This window comes from Gymnoscopelus braueri, assembly GCF_963280865.1.
Source record: "Gymnoscopelus braueri genome assembly, chromosome: 4".
Taxonomy (NCBI): domain Eukaryota; kingdom Metazoa; phylum Chordata; class Actinopteri; order Myctophiformes; family Myctophidae; genus Gymnoscopelus; species Gymnoscopelus braueri.
Genome location: NC_137605.1, coordinates 9090826 through 9110923, shown reverse-complemented (window position 1 = coordinate 9110923; position 20098 = coordinate 9090826). Strand labels below are relative to the sequence as shown.

At 44.6% G+C, this 20098-nt stretch overlaps 1 protein-coding gene across 1 annotated transcript in view; it reads left to right on the top strand.

The window, feature by feature from the left end:
• Nucleotides 1–16000, top strand: part of fam189b (family with sequence similarity 189 member B) — a gene marked incomplete at its 3' end in the record, with an annotated part of 54650 nt that extends 38650 nt beyond the window's left edge. The window contains exons 8-20 of the mRNA XM_080425721.1: nt 2724–2780; nt 4096–4203; nt 4414–4530; nt 5919–6026; nt 6818–6978; nt 7255–7358; nt 7995–8057; nt 9267–9591; nt 9999–10363; nt 12107–12190; nt 13061–13227; nt 13971–14117; nt 15761–16000. Coding sequence (XP_080281847.1) covers nt 2724–2780; nt 4096–4203; nt 4414–4530; nt 5919–6026; nt 6818–6978; nt 7255–7358; nt 7995–8057; nt 9267–9591; nt 9999–10363; nt 12107–12190; nt 13061–13227; nt 13971–14117; nt 15761–16000 — 2046 coding nt within the window. The remainder of the gene's footprint in view (nt 1–2723; nt 2781–4095; nt 4204–4413; nt 4531–5918; nt 6027–6817; nt 6979–7254; nt 7359–7994; nt 8058–9266; nt 9592–9998; nt 10364–12106; nt 12191–13060; nt 13228–13970; nt 14118–15760) is intronic.
• Nucleotides 16001–20098: the final 4098 nt, after the last annotated feature.

Sequence of the window (20098 nt, the reverse complement as noted above, 5' to 3'; positions counted from 1 at the left end):
ACACGCACCCGGTCATGCCTTCGCCGTCAGACTCCAGCAGCGTGGCCTCGGCCTCGGGGTCGCGCGGTTGGTCCGACAGCCGGAGAGGGATGTCGGGTCGCGGGCAGAGCGGAGCCCGGCTGTTGCTGTACCTGGGTCTGTGTCACCTGGGCCTGGGAGCCATGGTCCTGGCCTTCTCCTTCACCAGCATGGCCTTCACCTCCTCCGCCCGCGTCCGGCAGTCCTGTCCGTTCTGGGCCGGCTTCTTCGTAAGTAGAAAAAAACCCAGTTCAACCCCCCCCCCCCAAAAGAGTTTGACTCAACTGCAACTGAAATGTATCATGTGACGTTGAAAAGTGACGTGACAGGGTACCCCTTTCGCGTAACTTTTCAGCGTTCAGGGTAGTCTTTTCGACTAAAAGAACTAAAGTGAACCGTGCCGTGCTGTGAAACATATTTCACAGGTTCTGGGTTTGTTTTCATACGATATACGGTTTTGTTTCAGCTAAGGTTCTTTCACATAAGGTACCTAATTTGGGCCCTGCGTTCCCTGAGTTCTGGGAACCCAGAATCAACAACTTATACTTTCAAAATGTTTCTAAAATAGTGAAAACATCCGATCTACAAGCTCAAAATACTTTTTTAATGATTATTTGTTATGAATCTGATTCTGCTAACAATAAACAAAACGTACATGAACTAAAAAACTAACAGAGAACTTCACAGGTTCCGGAAAGTTTCAGGAGGTGCTGGAAGGTTCTGTGTAACCCTTTCATGGTGGAAAAGAGCTTTAAGTCACGTGATGCCACTGCCAGTGCATTCTCATACCCGTATGTGTCAAACGCGTGACGGGTTGGGGCTTGGATTTGACCGTGCAGCACCCGTTTGACAGTACGGGACTGAAGCGGACAGGGCTGTCCTGTCGCGCTGTGTTGCATGCTGATTAGGACGCATGATTTATGATTCCAAGACTATCGGTATGCGACTCGAACAGCACTGAGTCGAACAGAAGCGGACCTCGAGCAGACTCGAGGCACCCCTGAGCGAGGCGGTTAGCCGAGTGAGTGGCCGCGAGGTACACCTGCCTCGTTTTAAATGTTGTGCCGTGCACGTGTCAACCTTTTACGAGTTGGGAGTGAGAACGCCATATCCACATTTCAGTGAGTCGAGTAATGAGAATGCTGAAAAACGGAAGGTGACAGGGGGTGTCGCCTCGCCAAAACAGGCAACGCAACGGGGGCTTTTGCCCAACTTGTCACTACGGTGCACCCTGACAGTGACAATAATATGTTTACGTGACGCATTATGCAGACCATGTAGACTCTCTAACATTGTGAAAATGACATTAACCACCTTTCAACCTGGCATCCCTATTTTGGGCATGTCATTATAGGTGGCAACGTTTTGCCACCTATAATGGGGTGGCAATGTTTATACTTTGACTCACGACAAAGTATAAAATAGGACTTAAGTGGTTAAAAACATTGAAGACACAGAAGCGGGCTTGAGTGCGATGTCCGCTTGAGATGACTCAGGAACGGTATTTGCATACCGATAGGGTGGGAATAGGTTATGATCCATCCTCGTCAATATGCTATGCAACACGCCTAATTTACGCTTCGTGTGATATGCGTACAGTAACATTGTGAGCTTGTAGGACGGCTATCGGGCTAAAAAGGGGTAAGATAGGTTGACCAAGGGCTAAAGTACCTCCACCACTGTGGAGTATAGGCATAGGGGTTCGAATCCGCCACAGTGAATCCGGCTTGGCCGAACGTCTACTCTATACAAACACAATTGGCCGTGTTTGGGGGAGGGAAGACAGGCTGGGAGAGTGATATGTGTTGCTGCGATACGGGCTGGGGGCGGCAGCTATTATTATCGAATGGGAGGAGTAGGACCGGGAGGTGCTACGTCCTCCCGGTGAGGGCTCCTCACTGGCAGGTGAGCCAGTAGGATATAACAGCAGTGACAGCACTACGTTCCCTGGGTTCTATGTTCCCCGCTTACAACAACCCCTAACCCTAAGGTAAGCGGGGAACATAGAACCCGGGGAACATAGGGATGACCCCGAAACATGGTGGTGTGTGTCGCTGTTTGTTAGGTTGTGCTGATCAGTGTGTTGTTTCTTAGGTTGTGCTGATGTGTCATTGTGTGTTGATGTGTGTGTAATGCATATGTGTTGCTGTATTGATGTTTGTTAGGTTGTGTTGATGTGTGTTGATGTTTGTTAGGTTGTGTTGATGTCTGTTGAATCTGATGATGTGTGTATTGATGTGTTGATGTTTGTCAGGTAAGATTGTGCTGATGTGTCAGTGTGTGTTGATGTCTGGTGATGTACGTATGTATTGATGTGCTAATGTGTGTTGGTGTTTGTTAGGTTGTGTTGATGTGTGTATGTTGATGCGTTAACGCGTGTTGGTGTTTGTTAGGTCGTGTTGATGTGTGTATGTTGATGCGTTAACGTGTGTTGGTGTTTGTTAGGTTGTGTTGATGTGTGTATGTTGATGCGTTAACGCGTGTTGGTGTTTGTTAGGTCGTGTTGATGTGTGTATGTTGATGCGTTAACGTGTGTTGGTGTTTGTTAGGTTGTGTTGATGTGTGTATGTTGATGCGTTAACGTGTGTTGGTGTTTGTTAGGTTGTGTTGATGTGTGTATGTTGATGCGTTAACGTGTGTTGGTGTTTGTTAGGTTGTGTTGATGTGTGTATGTTGATGCGTTAACGTGTGTTGGTGTTTGTTAGGTCGTGGCATCTGGTATTGTTGGGATCATTTCCTGGAGACGACCTCTGACCTTGGTGGTGAGTCAACTCTTCTCTCTGACATCACGGTTGTCTACAGAGCAGGAAACCCTAGGCTGCGCCTGCTTGTGTATTTTGTTTTCCAGTTCATGTTCAAAACTACAGCAGATGACAGACTAGCAAGCAACACAGCTGCAGCCAATCAAATTAGTAATGGGTGTGTTAGATTCAGGTGTGCACAGAGCCGTGGGCGTGCCAATGGTTGGTGCTTGCAGGTTGGCACGCCTAAATCTTGTTTAGCTGCAGCTGTGTCGCTTACGTCACTGGTTCTCAACGTCCGGGGACCACCAGGGGTCCAAGTGGACCCTTACTGGTCTGTAACTCTGAGAGTGTACAAATGGAACCAAATGATAGGGTCCATTTGGTTCCATTTGTACACTCTTAGTTAATTAACACAAGATTTTACAGTGTGTATTGCAGTCACAGAGATGAAATATTATCAAATGGGGGTCCGTGGTCTAATGCATATCAAACTGTGGGTCCTTGAAATGTACTGGCTTATATCACAGTGTAGTATAAGGTCAGTCTGATGCAGCCCGTCATGTTTTACCCTGCTGTAGGTTTTAATCCTGAACTGGAAAACAGTAACTGTTATAAAATCAGTTTATAGGGTTTTTCACCCCCCTTTAACAACATGGATAATATATCTGGTAGGGCTGGATGATATTGGGAAAACATGTGATTTACGATAACATCGTTGACGATATGACTCGCCATAAGTAAACAAATACTTACCTGTACGTGTGTACAGTTTTAATATCTTTCAGGTTTTCTGCTAACAACATATTACACAGACATAGCGTACTGTATGCACACACAAAGAAGAAGAAAGTAATGGATTGCATTTCTATTCCAACATAGTTTTAGTGAAAACATTACACCTGGCTACTACAGCTGCTATTGACAATGAATATATACCACCAACGTAGCAATACAGTTTCTCACTGCTCACTCAGCTTAAAACATGTTCTTCTAACCTAAACAAAAACATCCTTGATTGCTTATAGAAAAAACCTGAATGCAAGTTAAATAATAGCTTTTACGATAATCATGTGAAAGTAGTATGTTGATATTGCGATGACGATACATTCTCGATATATTGTGCAGGTGCTTTGACAGTGTTTATGTCATATACAGTACCTGTACTGAAAGATGTGTACTCACTGCCTCTTGTGTGGCATGTGCGTGTATGTATGTGTGTGAGTGCGCGTGTGTGTGTGTGTGTGTGTGTGTGTGTGTGTGTGTGTGTGTGTGTGTGTGTGTGTGTGTGTGTGTGTGTGTGTGTGCGTGTGTGCGTTCATGTGTGTGCTCCCAGGTGTCTCTCTTCATGCTGTTATCAGCCGTGTGTGTCATTCTCAGCCTGGCAGGGTCCATGCTCTCCTGTCAAAACGCACAGATGGTCAAATCCATGCTCACCTGCCAGGTACAAACACACATGCAACACACACAACATGACAAACGCAACACCACGTACACACGTGCCAATACACATAAACAATGTTATGAACACAACTCTGCAGCACCTCTGCCCGCTCTGTGGTGTGTCACGCCTCAGGTGTGTGTGTGTGTGTGTGTGTGTGTGTGTGTGTGTGTGTGTGTGTGTGTGCGTGTGCGTGTGCGTGTGCGTGTGCAGGTGGAGAATGGTGTCTGTGTGTGTTGCGCCCCCACCCACTCGTGCTCCATCACAGAAGAGGAGACCCTGGTGTTGTATCTGAACGTTGACTGTCACTCCGTCCGACACCAGCTCAAGGTGGGTGTGGCCTCATCTGATCCTTTCTTTTACTCCTTACGCCTACTATTGTTTGAGTGTAATGTCTCTGATCCTTGTAGTCAGTGGTTTTAAAAAATCTGCAATCTGTCCCTTTTATTTGTGAATAGAACGCTATTTTGATCCATCTGTATGCTCGAGTATGTTATTACAATATAACTGATCCACTCTACCTGCTCTTCTGTTTGAGAAATGTGGATCCTATGGTTGGGTAGGACACCTACTGGTTGACTAGAGGTATTGCACCAAGGTCAAACGTGCAATTTATCCTCCATGGACTCTACACATACCCTGCTCCACTGTTTGAGCAGAGGCACTGACCTTCACATGTGTTCACTTAGGCTTTGAATGGAAATTGGGCTGTTCATGAACAACATTGTTGTTACAGACGGTGCTTGAATTGGACCGGTACCCACCGGTACAGAGTAGCAGTCCTGCTGATTTTGTTCCCCCTGAGCACCGTTATTACATACAGTAATGACATAACACCTGGTGACTCTAGATAATGCATGCTGGGAATCCCCCCAGCTTTCAAGGCCGCACACTCCCACCTCACCTTGAATCCAGAATTTAATTTGGACCAAACTGAGTTGGATACACGGATTAGATTGCTGTTCGGTGTGCATGCTGTAGTGTTAATGTTTTGTTTTGTTACAGGATCGACTGTTCAGTGCTTGTGTTCATTTTGTGTTAATATCCAAAGCACCCAATCTGCTCATAAAACACTTTGTGTGGACACGGCCCCTTATTGGACCTGTTGTTCAGTGCGTGTTTTAATATTGTGTTAATGTTGTGTTAATGTTGTGTTAAAGGTAGGGTAAGTGATATTTTTTGGTTAAAACAAAAAGTATTTTTTTAAAAGGTTAAAATACTATATTCTGATAGTAATCATTGCTATAGAGTGTTTGTTCAGTAACAGATGTCTCCCCGTCTCTCCAGCTCTTTAATAAACAGAAAATACTTTTTTCGGTAGGTGTCAAAATCTCAGCCAATCAGGAGAAAGTACCCATTTTTAAGCTTAATTTGTATAGTTTTCAGTTCCAATTTTGCATGCTCATTTCTTAGTGTCATCACTTCCAATTTCACTTGTTTAATCTGTATACTGATTGAGTTCTTTGTCCTGGTTGGATAAAATTGGAAATGAAACTGAAACTGAAACGAAAATGCATTTTCTGTTTAATAAAGAGATGGAGAGACAAGGAGACTCCTAATACTGAACAAACACTCTATAGCAATGAGTACTATCAGAATATAGAGCTATTTAACACTTATTTTAACCAACGCAAATCACTTACCCTACCTTTAATGTTACAGGACCTGCTGTTCAGTGCGTGTTTTAATATTGTGTTAATGTTGCGTTAATGTTACAGGACCTGCTGTTCAGTGCGTGTGGGCTCAGCATTCTGTCCACCATCATCTGCACTCTGTCCACTGTCACCTGCAGCATCCACATCTTCTCCCTGGACCTGGTTCACCTGGTGAGACCACATGACAGCGTCTGACAACGCCACATGACATGACGACACCACACCACACCGCACCGCACCGCACCGCACCGCACCACACTGCACCACACCACACTGCACCACAGTGTTGCCATGTCCGCTTATTATAAGCGACTTTGGGCTTCTTTTTCTGTAAAGTTGCTTGTAAATATTGGTAGTTGCGGGAATGTGGTCTTTTGGGCTTGTTTCTAAATCATTATTAATAATGATTGAAACCAGTGGTTCTCAAATATTTTCATGTCATGGACCCCCAAATTAATATGGATTTGTCCCTAACCCCCAGATTTGTTAGGGACAGATTTGTGTTGTTTAAAGTGCTCATTTCCAGATTTGTGTTGTTTAAAGTGCTCATATGGCCTAGTCGCTTCTTTTGGGCTTGTTTTCCTAGACCTGTAGACCTGGTTGCTTATTTCTCTCACAAACTCTGGCAACACTGCACTGCACAACACAACACAACAGGACACAGCATGACATGACACTGAATGACACCGCATGACACTGCCTGACGGCACCACATGCCATGACACCGCAAAATTAAACAACTCTACCGGCCACTGACTTGAAAAATGTGGGTGTGAAGGAAGGTGTTTGAGCAGAGAGAACGCAGACTGCAGACCAACAGTAACAGTGTACATTAATAACAATATACTATACAGTCATATGTGCTATCTATCTATCTATCTATCTATCTATCTATCTATCTATCTATCTATCTATCTATCTATCTATTTCATGTCTGTCTCTCTCTCTCTCTGTCTCTCCAGTTGGCCCCTCATCGATCTCGTTCGGTCAACCCAGAATGCACCACTCCTCAGGACGCATTCCTCACCAACATCATGGACTTTGAAGAGTTTGTCCCTCCCATCCCCCCTCCCCCTTACTACCCCCCCGAATACACCTGCAGCTCCGAGACCGACGCACAGAGGTACACACACACATGCACACACGCACACACATAGATCCACAACTATATAGAACGTTGACACGCTGGCGTTGACCGCCGTGTTCATGGGTAAAATAGTCTCTCTCTCTCTCTCTCTCTCTCTCTCTCTCTCTCTCTCTCTCTCTCTCTCTCTCTCTCTCTCTCTCTCTCTCGTGCGCGCGTGCGGATCGAGGTCTGGTCTGATGTGGGTTTGTGTGCTGAACACATTGTGTATTCATGTTGTGTACTGATCATGTTGTGTTTGTGTGGTGTGCACAGTATCACGTATAATGGGTCCATGGAGAGTCCGGTCCCTCTCTACCCCACTGACTGTCCACCCCCCTACGAGGCTGTGATGGGACAGAACGCTGCCAGCCAGGTCTGTGCGTGTGTGTGTGTGTGTGTGTGTGTGTGCGTGTGTGTGTGTGTGTGTGCGTGTGTGACGCCTGTGACGCAGGAGACAACGTCAGAGCAGGTGCAGTTCAACAGATTAATCAACACACAGGAGGCTTTTGAGAAGATGACGGGCACGGTTCAAAGTTCATAAACAATATGCAAACCAAGGAACAGGCAAAAATCCAAGAAGCAGGGAATAGCGAGAACAATAAACCAAAGACACAAACAGGACATGTAGACTGTCTGATATGTTTCATATGTATCTTTTATAATAATAAAAAACAAATACCCTGGCTTTGCTATTTTGGTCAAATTTGTCAAATGTGTTTCCATTTCGTAAATAGGCTAATTTCGGAACACGAAAATAAATCAGTAAACACAATGGAACAATATAAAATAAAAGGATCATACATAACAGGCAAAGATTAACAGGAAAGTGGGAGACAGAGAGTGACAGTGTGTATGCTTGTCAATTCATTGGTAAATTCAAATAAAGCATTAAAATGTTTATATATATAAAAAACATTTATTACAAATATTTATTGGGTGTATTTTCTCTAACTATCCTGTCTATTGTGTGCATGTGTGCGTGCGTGCGTGTGTGTGTGCGCGCGTGCAGGCAGTGTTTGACACTCAAGGAGACCTGTCTGGAGAGAGAGTGACGTCCACAGCATTCAGTGGAGAAGGTCAGTAGTACATTAGTTATTAACAATCTAAACACAACATTATCCGAGATAAATAGTTATGAACCACATGAACCCTAACATCCCTGAAAATAAAATAACATTTGTATTTCATAGCATTGTATAGCAACAGCCTGGGAAAGCACATAGGTTCAGTACAGTTGAACATTGTATTTAAACACTTTCCAACTGTATAGCCATGGAAAAACGTATTTACGCAACCAAGGGGGAAGGTACAGAGCTTCTTAACTCTCTCAGTGCCAATGAAATAAAAAAAATATTGCGAACTGTGCCAGAACATTTTTTTTTTTCAAAGTAAAAAAAAAAGTGCTTAGGAAGCGAGATACAGCCTTTTTCAGTATTAAGTTAAACAAAGAGTGGATGGAGCTGCAAATCTTCAGATAATGATATCTTGGGTTCTGAACATTTTTATTGTTATTGTGCGATCTACAAGCCCACAACGCGGGCTTGTAGATCGTGGTGCGTTGAAGTATAAACCGAGCTATTGAGGCATGAAAAGCACCGCAACTCCCTGAGTTCTCTACACACCGTTTTGTTTGTATGATACAGGATTAAGAATGCTGGTTTTCAGACCAAAATTCTTACGTAGATTGTGAAATTAATATAGCCTAACTTATAAAACAAGTTTGTAGCTGTTCTTGCAGTGAATGGATAATATGGATCATATAACACAGCAGCATTCTATTAGTACAAAAAGGTGTAGTACTATATAATGATAATTTTTGCCTGAAATGTCTGTCTTTCACAAATGAATGACTATAGCCTAGGACAGGGCCTATCAAACTAAACTAGTGTGATAACATAGTACATGTCGGCTTATTCTTTGGTGTAGCACTACCTGGGGAAAAATTTAAGAGTTGGTTCTGTACTTGGACTGCTTTTTTCCATTTCTCCACAAATCTCTTCACCAAAACGCGTTGCGACGCATTGTGAGCTTGTAGATATAGGCCCTATTTTCGCCGGTGCCTTACCCATTATCCCTACACTTCGTTGCCATTTTTTAAACTATTTTTAAAAACATTTTCAAATAGTTCAACTAGCCGATCTACATCGACACGTTGTGAGCCTGTAGATTGGGTATTTGAAAATGTTTTTAAAAATTGTAAAAAATGGGATAATGGGTAAGGCACCGGTGAAAAATGGGCACATAATATAATCTCCTCCTTGTGGTTTGTTGTCTCGACCAATCAGTGTCCATGGACAGCGGCTCGCTGCTGATGTCAGAGATCGTGGACATCCCCGACGACTCCTCCCCCTCGGAGGACTCCTGCCTGATGGAGGTGGTGGGGGGGGGCAGGAGGAGGAGGAGCCAGGGCGGAGCGGGCGAGAGGCGGGGCAGCAGCGGGGCAGGGGAGGCGGGGGGAGGAGGAGGAGGAGGGGAGTACGTGAGCTTCAGGGGCCCGCCCTCCCTGACCCCCGAGAGCCCGCTGGCTGGGGGGCCCCGGGCCCGCCGCTTCTTCAGAGGAGAGAGGTCCAACTCCTGCTCCTCCCCCAGCACTGCTAGCAACACTTACAGGTACGCGCACGCACATAAAAAAAAAAAAATCAACACATGCACATACGCATGCACACGCACACACACACACACACACACACACACACACACACACACACAGTCACACACACACAAATACACACACATTATATGAAAATATCAATATGCATACACACAGATGAAAATACCCAATACAAACACTCACACACAAACAGATGAAAATACACACAAATACAAACAGATGAAAATACACACAAATAAACACACACACACACAGATGAAAATGTACATGTGCAGCAATAAAAAATATTATTACAAATTAATATTTTTTTATTTATTATTGTTATTATTAGTATTTATTATTATTATTATGTTTGTTCGTTTTGTTGTTGTTATTCTTATTCTTATTATTCTTTCTCATCCTTCAGGTCTCCCGTGTTGCATCGTCAGGTCATGTTGGCCAGCAGCTGTTCCCAGCTGGACCAGCTAGGGGGCGCCAGCTCCCAGCAGCAGCGCGCCTCCGTCCCTGAGATCAGGGTCCGCCCGTCCACCCCCTCGCGCCAAGGCTCCACCACCTTCTCCTCGGCCCCTCCCACCACCTCCTCCCTGGCGACCAATGAGCATCGCGGCGGAGGAGGCGGAGGAGGCGGCGGCCAGGGCATCGGGTTGCCCCTCCCCCGGCAGCCGCTGTACCTGCGGAGGGCTTGCATGAGGGCGGAGAAAGACGCCGACGGACAGCTGCATCTGGTCAGGTCTCACAGCGAGCCCGGCCTCAGCTCCTCCACAGACACAGGTAGAGTGGTGGAAAGTAACTAAGTACATTTACTCAAGTACTGTTCTTGAACCCATTCAAACCGGGAGCGCATCTGTGTAACCACTTAAACCGTTATTATATACTTTGGCTATTGAAAAATAGCAGATCTACAAGCTCATAGCGCGGCACTCAGTGCCGTGCTATGAGCTTGTAGCAAATCTTTGAATATATATATGTTTTTTAAGTGAATTTTTTTTACTCAAATCTTTGCTTCTGGGGGGTCCCTGGAACAACATATTTCGAGATGGGGTCCGCGGCCAAATACATATAGTCTTGGGGGTCCTTGACATGAAAAAGATTGAGAACCACGACATGGAAACACATGGGTTTTTCTTTTTTTTTTTGGAGGACATTTTTTTAATACACTTTTGAGGTATTTTTACTTTACTGGAGTATCTCCTACTCTCAACACTTTATACTTCTACTGCACTACAAGACAAAGGGAAATATTGTACTTTTACTCCTTCGGATGTTTATTTGAAAATAGCCGGCCCGATCTGCAAGCTCACAACGCGTCGCGACACGACACAGGTTATTTAATTATTTATGTATTAGTTAATGAGTAAATTAATACAGCTTCCGATAACTTCCAAAAATATCCTCAGGCTTTAGGATCCTGCTGCATTTCCTTATAGACAAAAGCTGTAATGACAACGAAGGGTTATCACCAAAAAGACTATAAAATGAATGTCACGCAGTATGACTTTGACTTTCTGTTTTTCTACCTGATTTATGGGGTTGTGTGGTGTGTGGTGTGACACTATTAGCCACGTTTGTCCCAGAGACAAGATACTTGGTCCGGATGTGCATCTGGGCATATCGTAACATTTTGTCCATTTAGCTTTAGAGCCTTCAGTTTTTGTCCTTTCCTTGTCATCCAGTGGAACCAAGGCCATTGCTGCCGTTATGTTTTGTTTTCTGGAGGTAAACCATTTCCCAGACCTATTTCAGCTGCTCATAGGTCATAGTTTAATCACACCATAATGACAGGTAGAATCAATTCAACTCACACACTCTGACAAGCATCATCTCAGTTTGACATGTAATGACCTATTCTAATACTGGTGTTAGTACTGGTTGTGATATTAGCTCTGGTACTGGTTTTAGTTCTAGTGCTGTTATCAGTAAATAGGCTCTATGCACAGCAGCCATATTGGAAAGAAATTGGGTCTCTTCCTTACTTCCTTCACAGGTGTTACCAATGATGGTAATTAAGGTTGTGTTCCATTCTGGTCAAACAGAGTCAGGGTGCTGATATTGTGCATGTTGGCTCACTGGAAACACTGTGCTACACCAGTGGGTCTCAAAGTGTGGTCCAGGGACCCTCATGGGTTCATTGAGGTGGTTCTAAATGGGCTCTTAAGGGTGTGTAACTCTGAGAGTGTGCAAAGGGTCCATTTGGTTCCATGTGTACACTCTCAGAGTTATGGGGGTCCTTGAAATTAAGAAGTTTGACAACCAATGTGCTACACTAAATGGAACAGAGCCTTCATTAGAATCACACCTGTTACAAGGAAGTAACGAAGCGGCCCAATGTCTTTCCAATATGGCTGCTGTGCGTAGAGCCTATTGTCCCAGTACTGACAGAGGTGTGTGTGTGTGTGCGTGTGCGTGTGCGTGTGCGTGTGCGTGTGCGTGTGCGTGTGTGTGTGTGTGTGTGTGTGTGTGTGTGTGTGTGTGTGTCGCACGTGGTCTGTGCTTCAGGTGACTTTATGGTGTCAGGACTCGGCAGTAAGGATGGATCTCTGACCTCAACAGACACAGGTAAGAGAGGCTCAGCTTCACAGTGCACTGAAGAACATCACGGTAAGATTTTCAGTGGGCCCGATGAAGAGCCTTGGCTCGAAAAGGTGTCATTAAATAATAATAATAATGGATTTTATTTATAATGCACTTTACATTTGTGAAAATCTCAAAGTGCTACAATAGGCAATTGCATAAAAAAGAATGATAGCACCATTAAAAACACTTCTTATATATTGACAGGGCCAACTTGCCATCACTCCACTTCAAGAAATATGCCTGAATCGTACCTGAGTGGAGACTAACACTTTTTTACTGTTTCTATCTTTGTAAGATATGGTATTTTGGTATGAAAACGCACATTTTGTATTTAATCAAGTAACATACATAACTATGTCTGACATTTTGTAACAAACCAAACCGCTTGAAAATCAGATGAGAATTCAAGGAGACATAATGATTTTTTTTATTGATTTTAACATATTTATGATGGTTTATTCGTCATGCTCCCGGTGTGTAAAGACCTGTAACAGCTGTCAACATTTGGCAAAGGAGCCAGCCAAGCTAGCTTACTTTAACCCTCTGGCGTCTGGCATTTGGTTTTAAAATACAAAATGACTATCCATTTTTGTCAGGGCCGACTTTACACTACCTTTTGTGATATCAATCAATCAGTCAAACAAAAGTGCAGTTTGCTGCTTCACATAGAAGTAAACATACTGCACATGATATATAGTAAACATAATAATAATAATATTTCTTATTTGTATTGCACCTTTCATTCACAGGGAAACCCAGAGTGCTACATGGTAAAACACATTATATATGTTTACTGTACAGTAAACATGAAAACCAATGGTTACTAGATAGTAACTAAATAGTAACTGCATAGAAATAAGCAACAGTACAAGTGTTCTTTGTGCATCATTCCAGCTCCGAACTCGGAGGCCTTCCTGCTACCCAGAGACACCCAGCCCCAGCCTGCCGCCCTGCCCAGGAAGGGCAGTGTGAAGGCAGCCGATAGGTCAGGCCTGGGCCTGGTCCCCTTCAAACATGCACCCTCCTCGCCTCTACGCCATCGCTCACTGGGAGACCTCAAGGTTTTTTAGTACATTCTACTGTTGTTGTTGTTATTACTACATGCTACATGTAGCACTATTACAACAGTGGTTCTCAACGGGAATCCCTCTTTCATTGATGTCGCCCAGGTTGCGCCTAAACCCTAACTTTTTAACTTCACAAACACTATGCCTAACCCTAGCCTTAATCCTAACCCTAACCTGACAGAAATGATGCCTAAACCTAACCTCAAAACCACGTCGACCTGGGCGAAACACCGGGAAAAGAGAGTCTCCCGGTTCTCAAACTTTTCAGGCCGCGACCCGCCAAAATAATCATATTTGAACCCCACCCTGACAAGCACTTGGAATTGTAGGAGATGAGGCATTACATTTTTTGACTCGGTTTCCACAGATAAATATTGTGAAAATAGCTGATCTATAAGCTCACAATGCCTCACAATGTTTGCCTCTTTCTTAGGTTATATTTGACCAATTTGGCCAATGTTTATTTTTTTCTCCTTTCATTTTAGGTGGTACAAATGTGCAAATACCCTGTATACACTTATACTGTATGTTGGTTTGTTTGCTGTCGAGTGAGAAAACAATGTCGCACATTAAGCAAATCATCTGGGGCCCCCAAAAAAATCGGGGATCCCGCCTGGGGGACCTGACCCACAGTTTGAGAACCACTGTATTACGGCATGTACTGGCGACTACTGCTGCTACTTCTAATATGCTTCTCCTTTCCTCCTTTTTGATAATTTCCTGTTTCCTGTTACTAGGTGACCCGGGGTCTGGTGGCGCGCTTCCTGCATCGCTCCAAGCGTAACCTAGTAACCGCCTCCGAGCATGCTGGGAATACGGGGCAGGGGCCCAAGAAGAGGGGCGGAGCTGACGCCAGCCCAACCAATCACCTGCCGTTAGAGCAGGTAAACATAAAAGACTAATGGGCTTTCACTAATCATGTGTTTCCGTTGGCCGGTATATGCGGGCCATTGGCCGTTAAAGGTAGGGTAAGTGATATTTTATGGTTAAAACAAAAAGTAAAGTTTTTTCGGAATATAGAGCTATTTGATACTTTTTTTAACCAAAGAAAATCACTTGCACTCCCTTTAAATAGAAATATCACCCGCCACCGTGGCCAGTTTTGACATTGTTTTTTAGTTATTATTTGTATTATTATTATAATTATTTGGATATTAAATAAAGTAACACAACATTACAATACATAGATTTAAAGTATTTAAAGCATAGATTATCTGGTGAATTGTCAGTGTGTTTTTTAGAGAGTCTGCTGCCTACTGTTAGCCTTCTGCCCTCCTGCGCTGCGCAATAAACACAACACAAACACACAAAGGCATCACAGCAGTAGCTACATTGAAGGAATTATTTCTATGTAGTATCATGGTGTCACATAACAAATGAGCAGATCTACAAGCCGAAAACCACACGACGCGTTGTAAGCTTGTGCTCCACCTCAGCAATCCCTCTCCCAGGGGTCTAGCGCATTGAAAAGGCGATAGACACTGTCCTGACTACATTCTGTTGTTTTTGGCAAGCAACACCTCTGCATGATGGAGTAGATAAAGTGTGCTTAAATGCAGGAACAGACAGTGCAGTGATGCTAAGAAGCGCTGCGCCGAGGTATAGCGATCAGTTGAGTGGTGCACACACACGTACTTAATCTGCAAACACTGCACGTGAATTACATTATGGCCGATCAATGTAACATTTGGCTGGAGATCTTTTTGGTCCCGTTTGCCGGCCTTAAAAGTGCCCAGCGGAAACCCTGATCCTAAATTACTACCACTACACACATACTGTAAACCAGGGTTCTTTGATGTTTTTCAGGCCAAGGACCCCTTAGCTGAAAGAGAGATGAAGCAGGGACCCCGACTACATATTGTATAAAGTTGTGTTGCATTGTGTTCATTGTCATTGATTAGATTTTTTTGTTCACATGCTTTCAGATATTTAATTTAAACACATAAAACCCCCATACTTAGTGGCTCTGTACTTGATCTGCTCTTTATTTCCTTCTACACCAAATCTCTGCCAAAAACAGCAGATCTACTTGTAAATCAGCTCATTTTGGCGAATGTTCCCCCCAGAATAGGGATACTAGGGTTCAAGTGGTAAAAAAAAAAAAAAAAAAGGTAAGCCTGAGGACCCCCAAATCCTCTGTACCCCATGCCGTAAACCAGGGGTCTTCAACAGGGGGTCTGGGACCCCTAGGGGGTCCTCAGAGTTACTACAGGGGGGCCGCTAAAATCTTTGTGTGATATTATGTATTTTTTTACATTAACCACTTGAACCTTAGCATCCCTTTTCTGTGGAGAATTTTAGCCAAAAATAGCAGATCTACAAGCTCACAATGCCTGCAAGGCATTGTGAGTAGATTGGCTATTTTTTTTTAAATAGTTTAATCTGAAACACTATTTTATACAGTATGCTTCATCTCTCTCTCAGCTAGGGGGCTGAAAAACGTTGAAGACCCCTGCCCGTAAACTAATGTGTGTGTGTGTGTGTGTGTGTGTGTGTGTGTGTGCGCGCGCGCGCGTATTGCCCTCAGGTGCTGCGCAACTCCTGGGGCGGGAGTCGAGGGCCGGCCCCGCACCCGCCGCACCACCGCGGGCACCACCACACCCACAGCGACAGCCGCCACAACCGCCGGCCCGGCGGCCACGCCTCGGCGTCGGAGGGCATCCACCTGCGGAGCTGCGGGGACCTGAACTCCTCCTCCTCGCTGTCGCTGCGGCGCCTGGTGGCCCACGGCTCGTCGGTGACGCTGTACTCGGAGTCCGCGCTGTGACGACGCAACGAGGAGGAGGAGCGATGACGGCGAGGACAGACGGACAAAGCGTGGGAAAGGGAGAGTTTAATCGCGACGAGGGGGCTTACGTTTCTCCACTGTAGGGTTGGGGTCACCGGAAAACGGGATGGAACCGGAAGCAACCGGAAGGAACCTGTAGGAAAAAGCGTGGGAAAGGGAGAGTTTAATCACGACGACGGGGCTTACGTTTCTCCACTGTAGGGTTGGGGTCACCGGAAAACGGGATGGAACCGGAAGGAACCGGAAGGAACCTGTATCCAACATAGAGGAAACCGGGAATTGGTTTTATCACACTGTCAGAGCTGGTTGTGTTGGGAGTACAGTACCGGTGGTTCTCAAACTTTTTAATTTCAAGGACCGCCATAACTCTGAGAGTGTACAAATGGAACCAAATGTTCCATTTGTACACTCTCAGAGTTACAGACCTGTAAGGGGTCCATGTGGAACCTCCTATACTGTAGGAATCGTCGAAGGGAACCGTTCAGGAATCGGACCGTTTTAGAGGGAATCGTTACGGAACCGGAACCGTTATGAATCCTAAAGGATCCCAACCCTTATAATCTCCACGGTAACCCAGCCAAAAACCTCTATCACCTGGTCCTCAGAATCAGCTTCATGCTTGGAACCCACCAAGAAGAGGCACCCGCGCACGCAGGTTTGCGCGCGACTATTCTCGGCTCGCCAAACCCGGCCACAGATAATGTCAGGTCGGGTGGAAACCCTTGTATGTCCAAGAACGACGTTTTTTCTGATATATTGAAAATAGCAGATCTTAAAGGGATAGTTCACCCCAAAAAATTACTTTTTTTCTATTGATTAGTCATTTTGGGGGTGAAACTATCCCTTTAACGATATTATCATGTTAAGATGAGAGGAATGTTTTCTGTCCATTGTATCTGTATTCTATCGGCTGGTTATTGGTCGATAACTTGAAACGTATCATCGGTTGGTTCTGGTTGGAGGGTCAGCTCTCTGACGACAATGTCAGTGTTTCCACAGTAAAAGATGCCCAGCCTTTACAGAGAGGTCATTGGTTGACCGGTTTAGTGGGCCCACCAACACCCGTGTGTGCTGCCCACCCTGCCAGCAAAACCCTGTAGACGCAGGACTGCAAGGAGGGTGGAGGTTGGGTGGAGACAGAACCACATGGTGGTTTAGAGGTTGGGTGGAGGAGGTTAGATGGAGGTTGGGTGGAGACAGAACCACATGGTGGTTAGAGGTTAGGTGGAGGTAAGATGGAGGTTGGGTGGCGGTTAGGTGGAGACAAGACGACGTGGTGGTTTAGAGGTTGGGTGGAGGTTAGATGGAGGTTGGGGGGAGACAGAACCACATGGTGGTTTAGAGGTTAGGTGGAGGTTAGATGGAGGTTGGGGGGAGACAGAACCACATGGTGGTTTAGAGGTTAGGTGGAGGTTAGATGGAGGTTGGGTGGCGGTTAGGTGGAGACAAGACGACGTGGTGGTTTAGAGGTTGGGTGGTGGAGACCAGTGGTGGGAAAAAGTACTCAAATGTTTTACTTAAAGTAATACTAGGTAACGTTTTCAACAAAACTAAAGTTAAATTGTATATCTTTTGCGAGTGGCAAAAGTTTCACAACACACACTCCGTGAATTTCACCCCCGGAAGCCTTTTATTTATATATTTTCTATTGAAAGTGGACTGGGGGGACTTTCCCGGGGAAATGACGTTCCTGGCCAACGTCATGACGTCGTGGCCGACGTCCCCAGGAACTACCGCAACGGTTTCCTGTTTGGCCAGGAACTACCGCGCTATAACAAAAAGGAACCTCACGCTGATGTTAAGATAATGTAGGATTGGAAGATCGAAAAAGAACAGAAAAAGAAAGCACAGCTCATGGTAACTAATGCTCCACTGGCTAAGAGAAACGATCCGTAGATAGTATAAAACAATTAAAAGATCGCTTTTTGAAACGCTTCCGGCTTCCGGTGAAAACGAATGGAATTCTGGGTAATCGAGGATTACGGAAATTGTATGCAGTGACGGTAGTGACCAGCAGAGGTTGCTAAAAATCGTTATTTGGGATTCTGCATTGTATAACTTTAAGTAAAAGTATCAATACTGCAATGCAGAAATACTTTGTTACAAGTACAAGTAAAAGCATAGAAAATTGTAAATACTCCAGTAAAGTAAAAAATACCTCAAAATTGTCCTTAAGCTTAAGTACAGTACTTGAGTACATGTACTTAGTTACTTTACACCACTGGTGGAGACCAGTGGTTGTACACCTCTGAAAGCGTTCTCATCTCCGGTGGCGTTCTCTCTCTCTCTCTCTCTCTCTCTCGGTCCACGTTAGAAGCAGGGAGAGCAGGAAGTGGATGCCATGTTCTATTGGAACTAACAGGCTCTCGAGACAGAAGGTTGGCTTTCAAACGCTTCCGCCTTATCGGTCCATCTATACACATGCAGGAGCTCTGAAAATGCAGAAAACCTTTACAGGTGACAGCATACTAGAGTTGGGATCCAGAAACCGGAGGACTCGGAGGAACCGGATCCCCGAATCGGTTCCAGAACTGTTTTTTTATCACACCGTCAGAGCTGTTGTGTGGACTTCACGTCTGCTATACAATTACAATACTGTATATATAGGAATATATTACGAATAAAAGGTTAAGGTTAAGGGAACCGTAAAGGAATTGTTAAGGAACCGGAATAGTTACCATCCTAAAGGATCCCGACCCTATGCAGGTGACAGCTTTACAACGGGTAACGGCTTCCGTCCGTGACTTTCACAGACTTTTTGCAGACTCTCTGTAGCGTTGGAAAGATTGTGGAAGAGTCGCGTGGCTGGAGAAGGACTAATGGAGCTTATAACAATCGCAGCAGGAAGTGGATGCCGTTCCCGATGGAACTGTAAACAATCATAACAGGAAGTGGATGCCGTTCTTAATGGAACTATAACAATCATCAAGCCATCATCACACAGGCTCAGGATTATTGCCCACAAGAGACGTGTTCTCTACTCTTCTGTTCTCTCATCCTCCTCCTCCTCCTCCTCCTCCTCCTCCTCTCCAGTGATGTGAAAACAACATCCATGATTGTCTAGCGCGGTGGTTCCCAAATTTTTTTTTTATGGATCGCGAGTAAATATTCCTTTTTTTCCGTTTCCTACATTTTGTTTTTAATTATTATTTCAAAAGTGAGCTTGTAGATCAGCTATTTCCACTAGTTTGAGTCCCGGGGGAGACATCAAAATCTCTTCATTCGGGTCTCGAGCTAAAAAGGTTTGGGAACCACTGACGTAGCGGACACTGGAGACAGGACCGGTTAAACAGTTACACCACAACAACAACATCATCATATTGGGTTGCAATACAGTTCTGGGCCCTTTTGGCTGCTTATACCTTGACGGCTACATAACAAGCCTGGCGGATCACTCAGGTTCAAGTGGTCATGATGGGGACTCATCTTTCGTCTTCCGTTGGTTCAAAGAAAACGACAGCGACAGCCACACTGATCCGCACAGCGCGAGCGGGACGCTCACACACTTTCATATCGTTTTGTATGGTTTTATTATGTTGCTCATTTTTTTTCTTTTTGTAATCCGTGTGCAGTTCAAATGACCACTTTCACCATGCCAGTCCATCACAACATCAAAATGCATGGTTTGTCACACACACTCACGGGCGCGTGCGTGCACGTACGTACGTACGCACACACACACACACACACACACACACACACACACACACACACACACACACACACACACACACACACACACACACACACACACACACGCACTCATGCATGCTAGGGATGTACAATATTGACATTTTGGCCGATATCCAATAACCGATTGATTGCATGATCACATCGATCGATACGGCTACCGATAACGATATTGCAATACAGGTTTCCATTAGGGTTTACCTTAACACTTATACAGAAACTGTGAAGCTGGATGCAGATGCAGACAAAAAAATAAAAAAAATAATAAAGGATGCATTCTTATTACCTGATGCATTAGGCCTACTGATGCAAATATTTATTTAAACAACTTACACGCAGTAAAGATGTAACATTTAGTTTTACCAACTTGTTTACTTGTATTTGTTT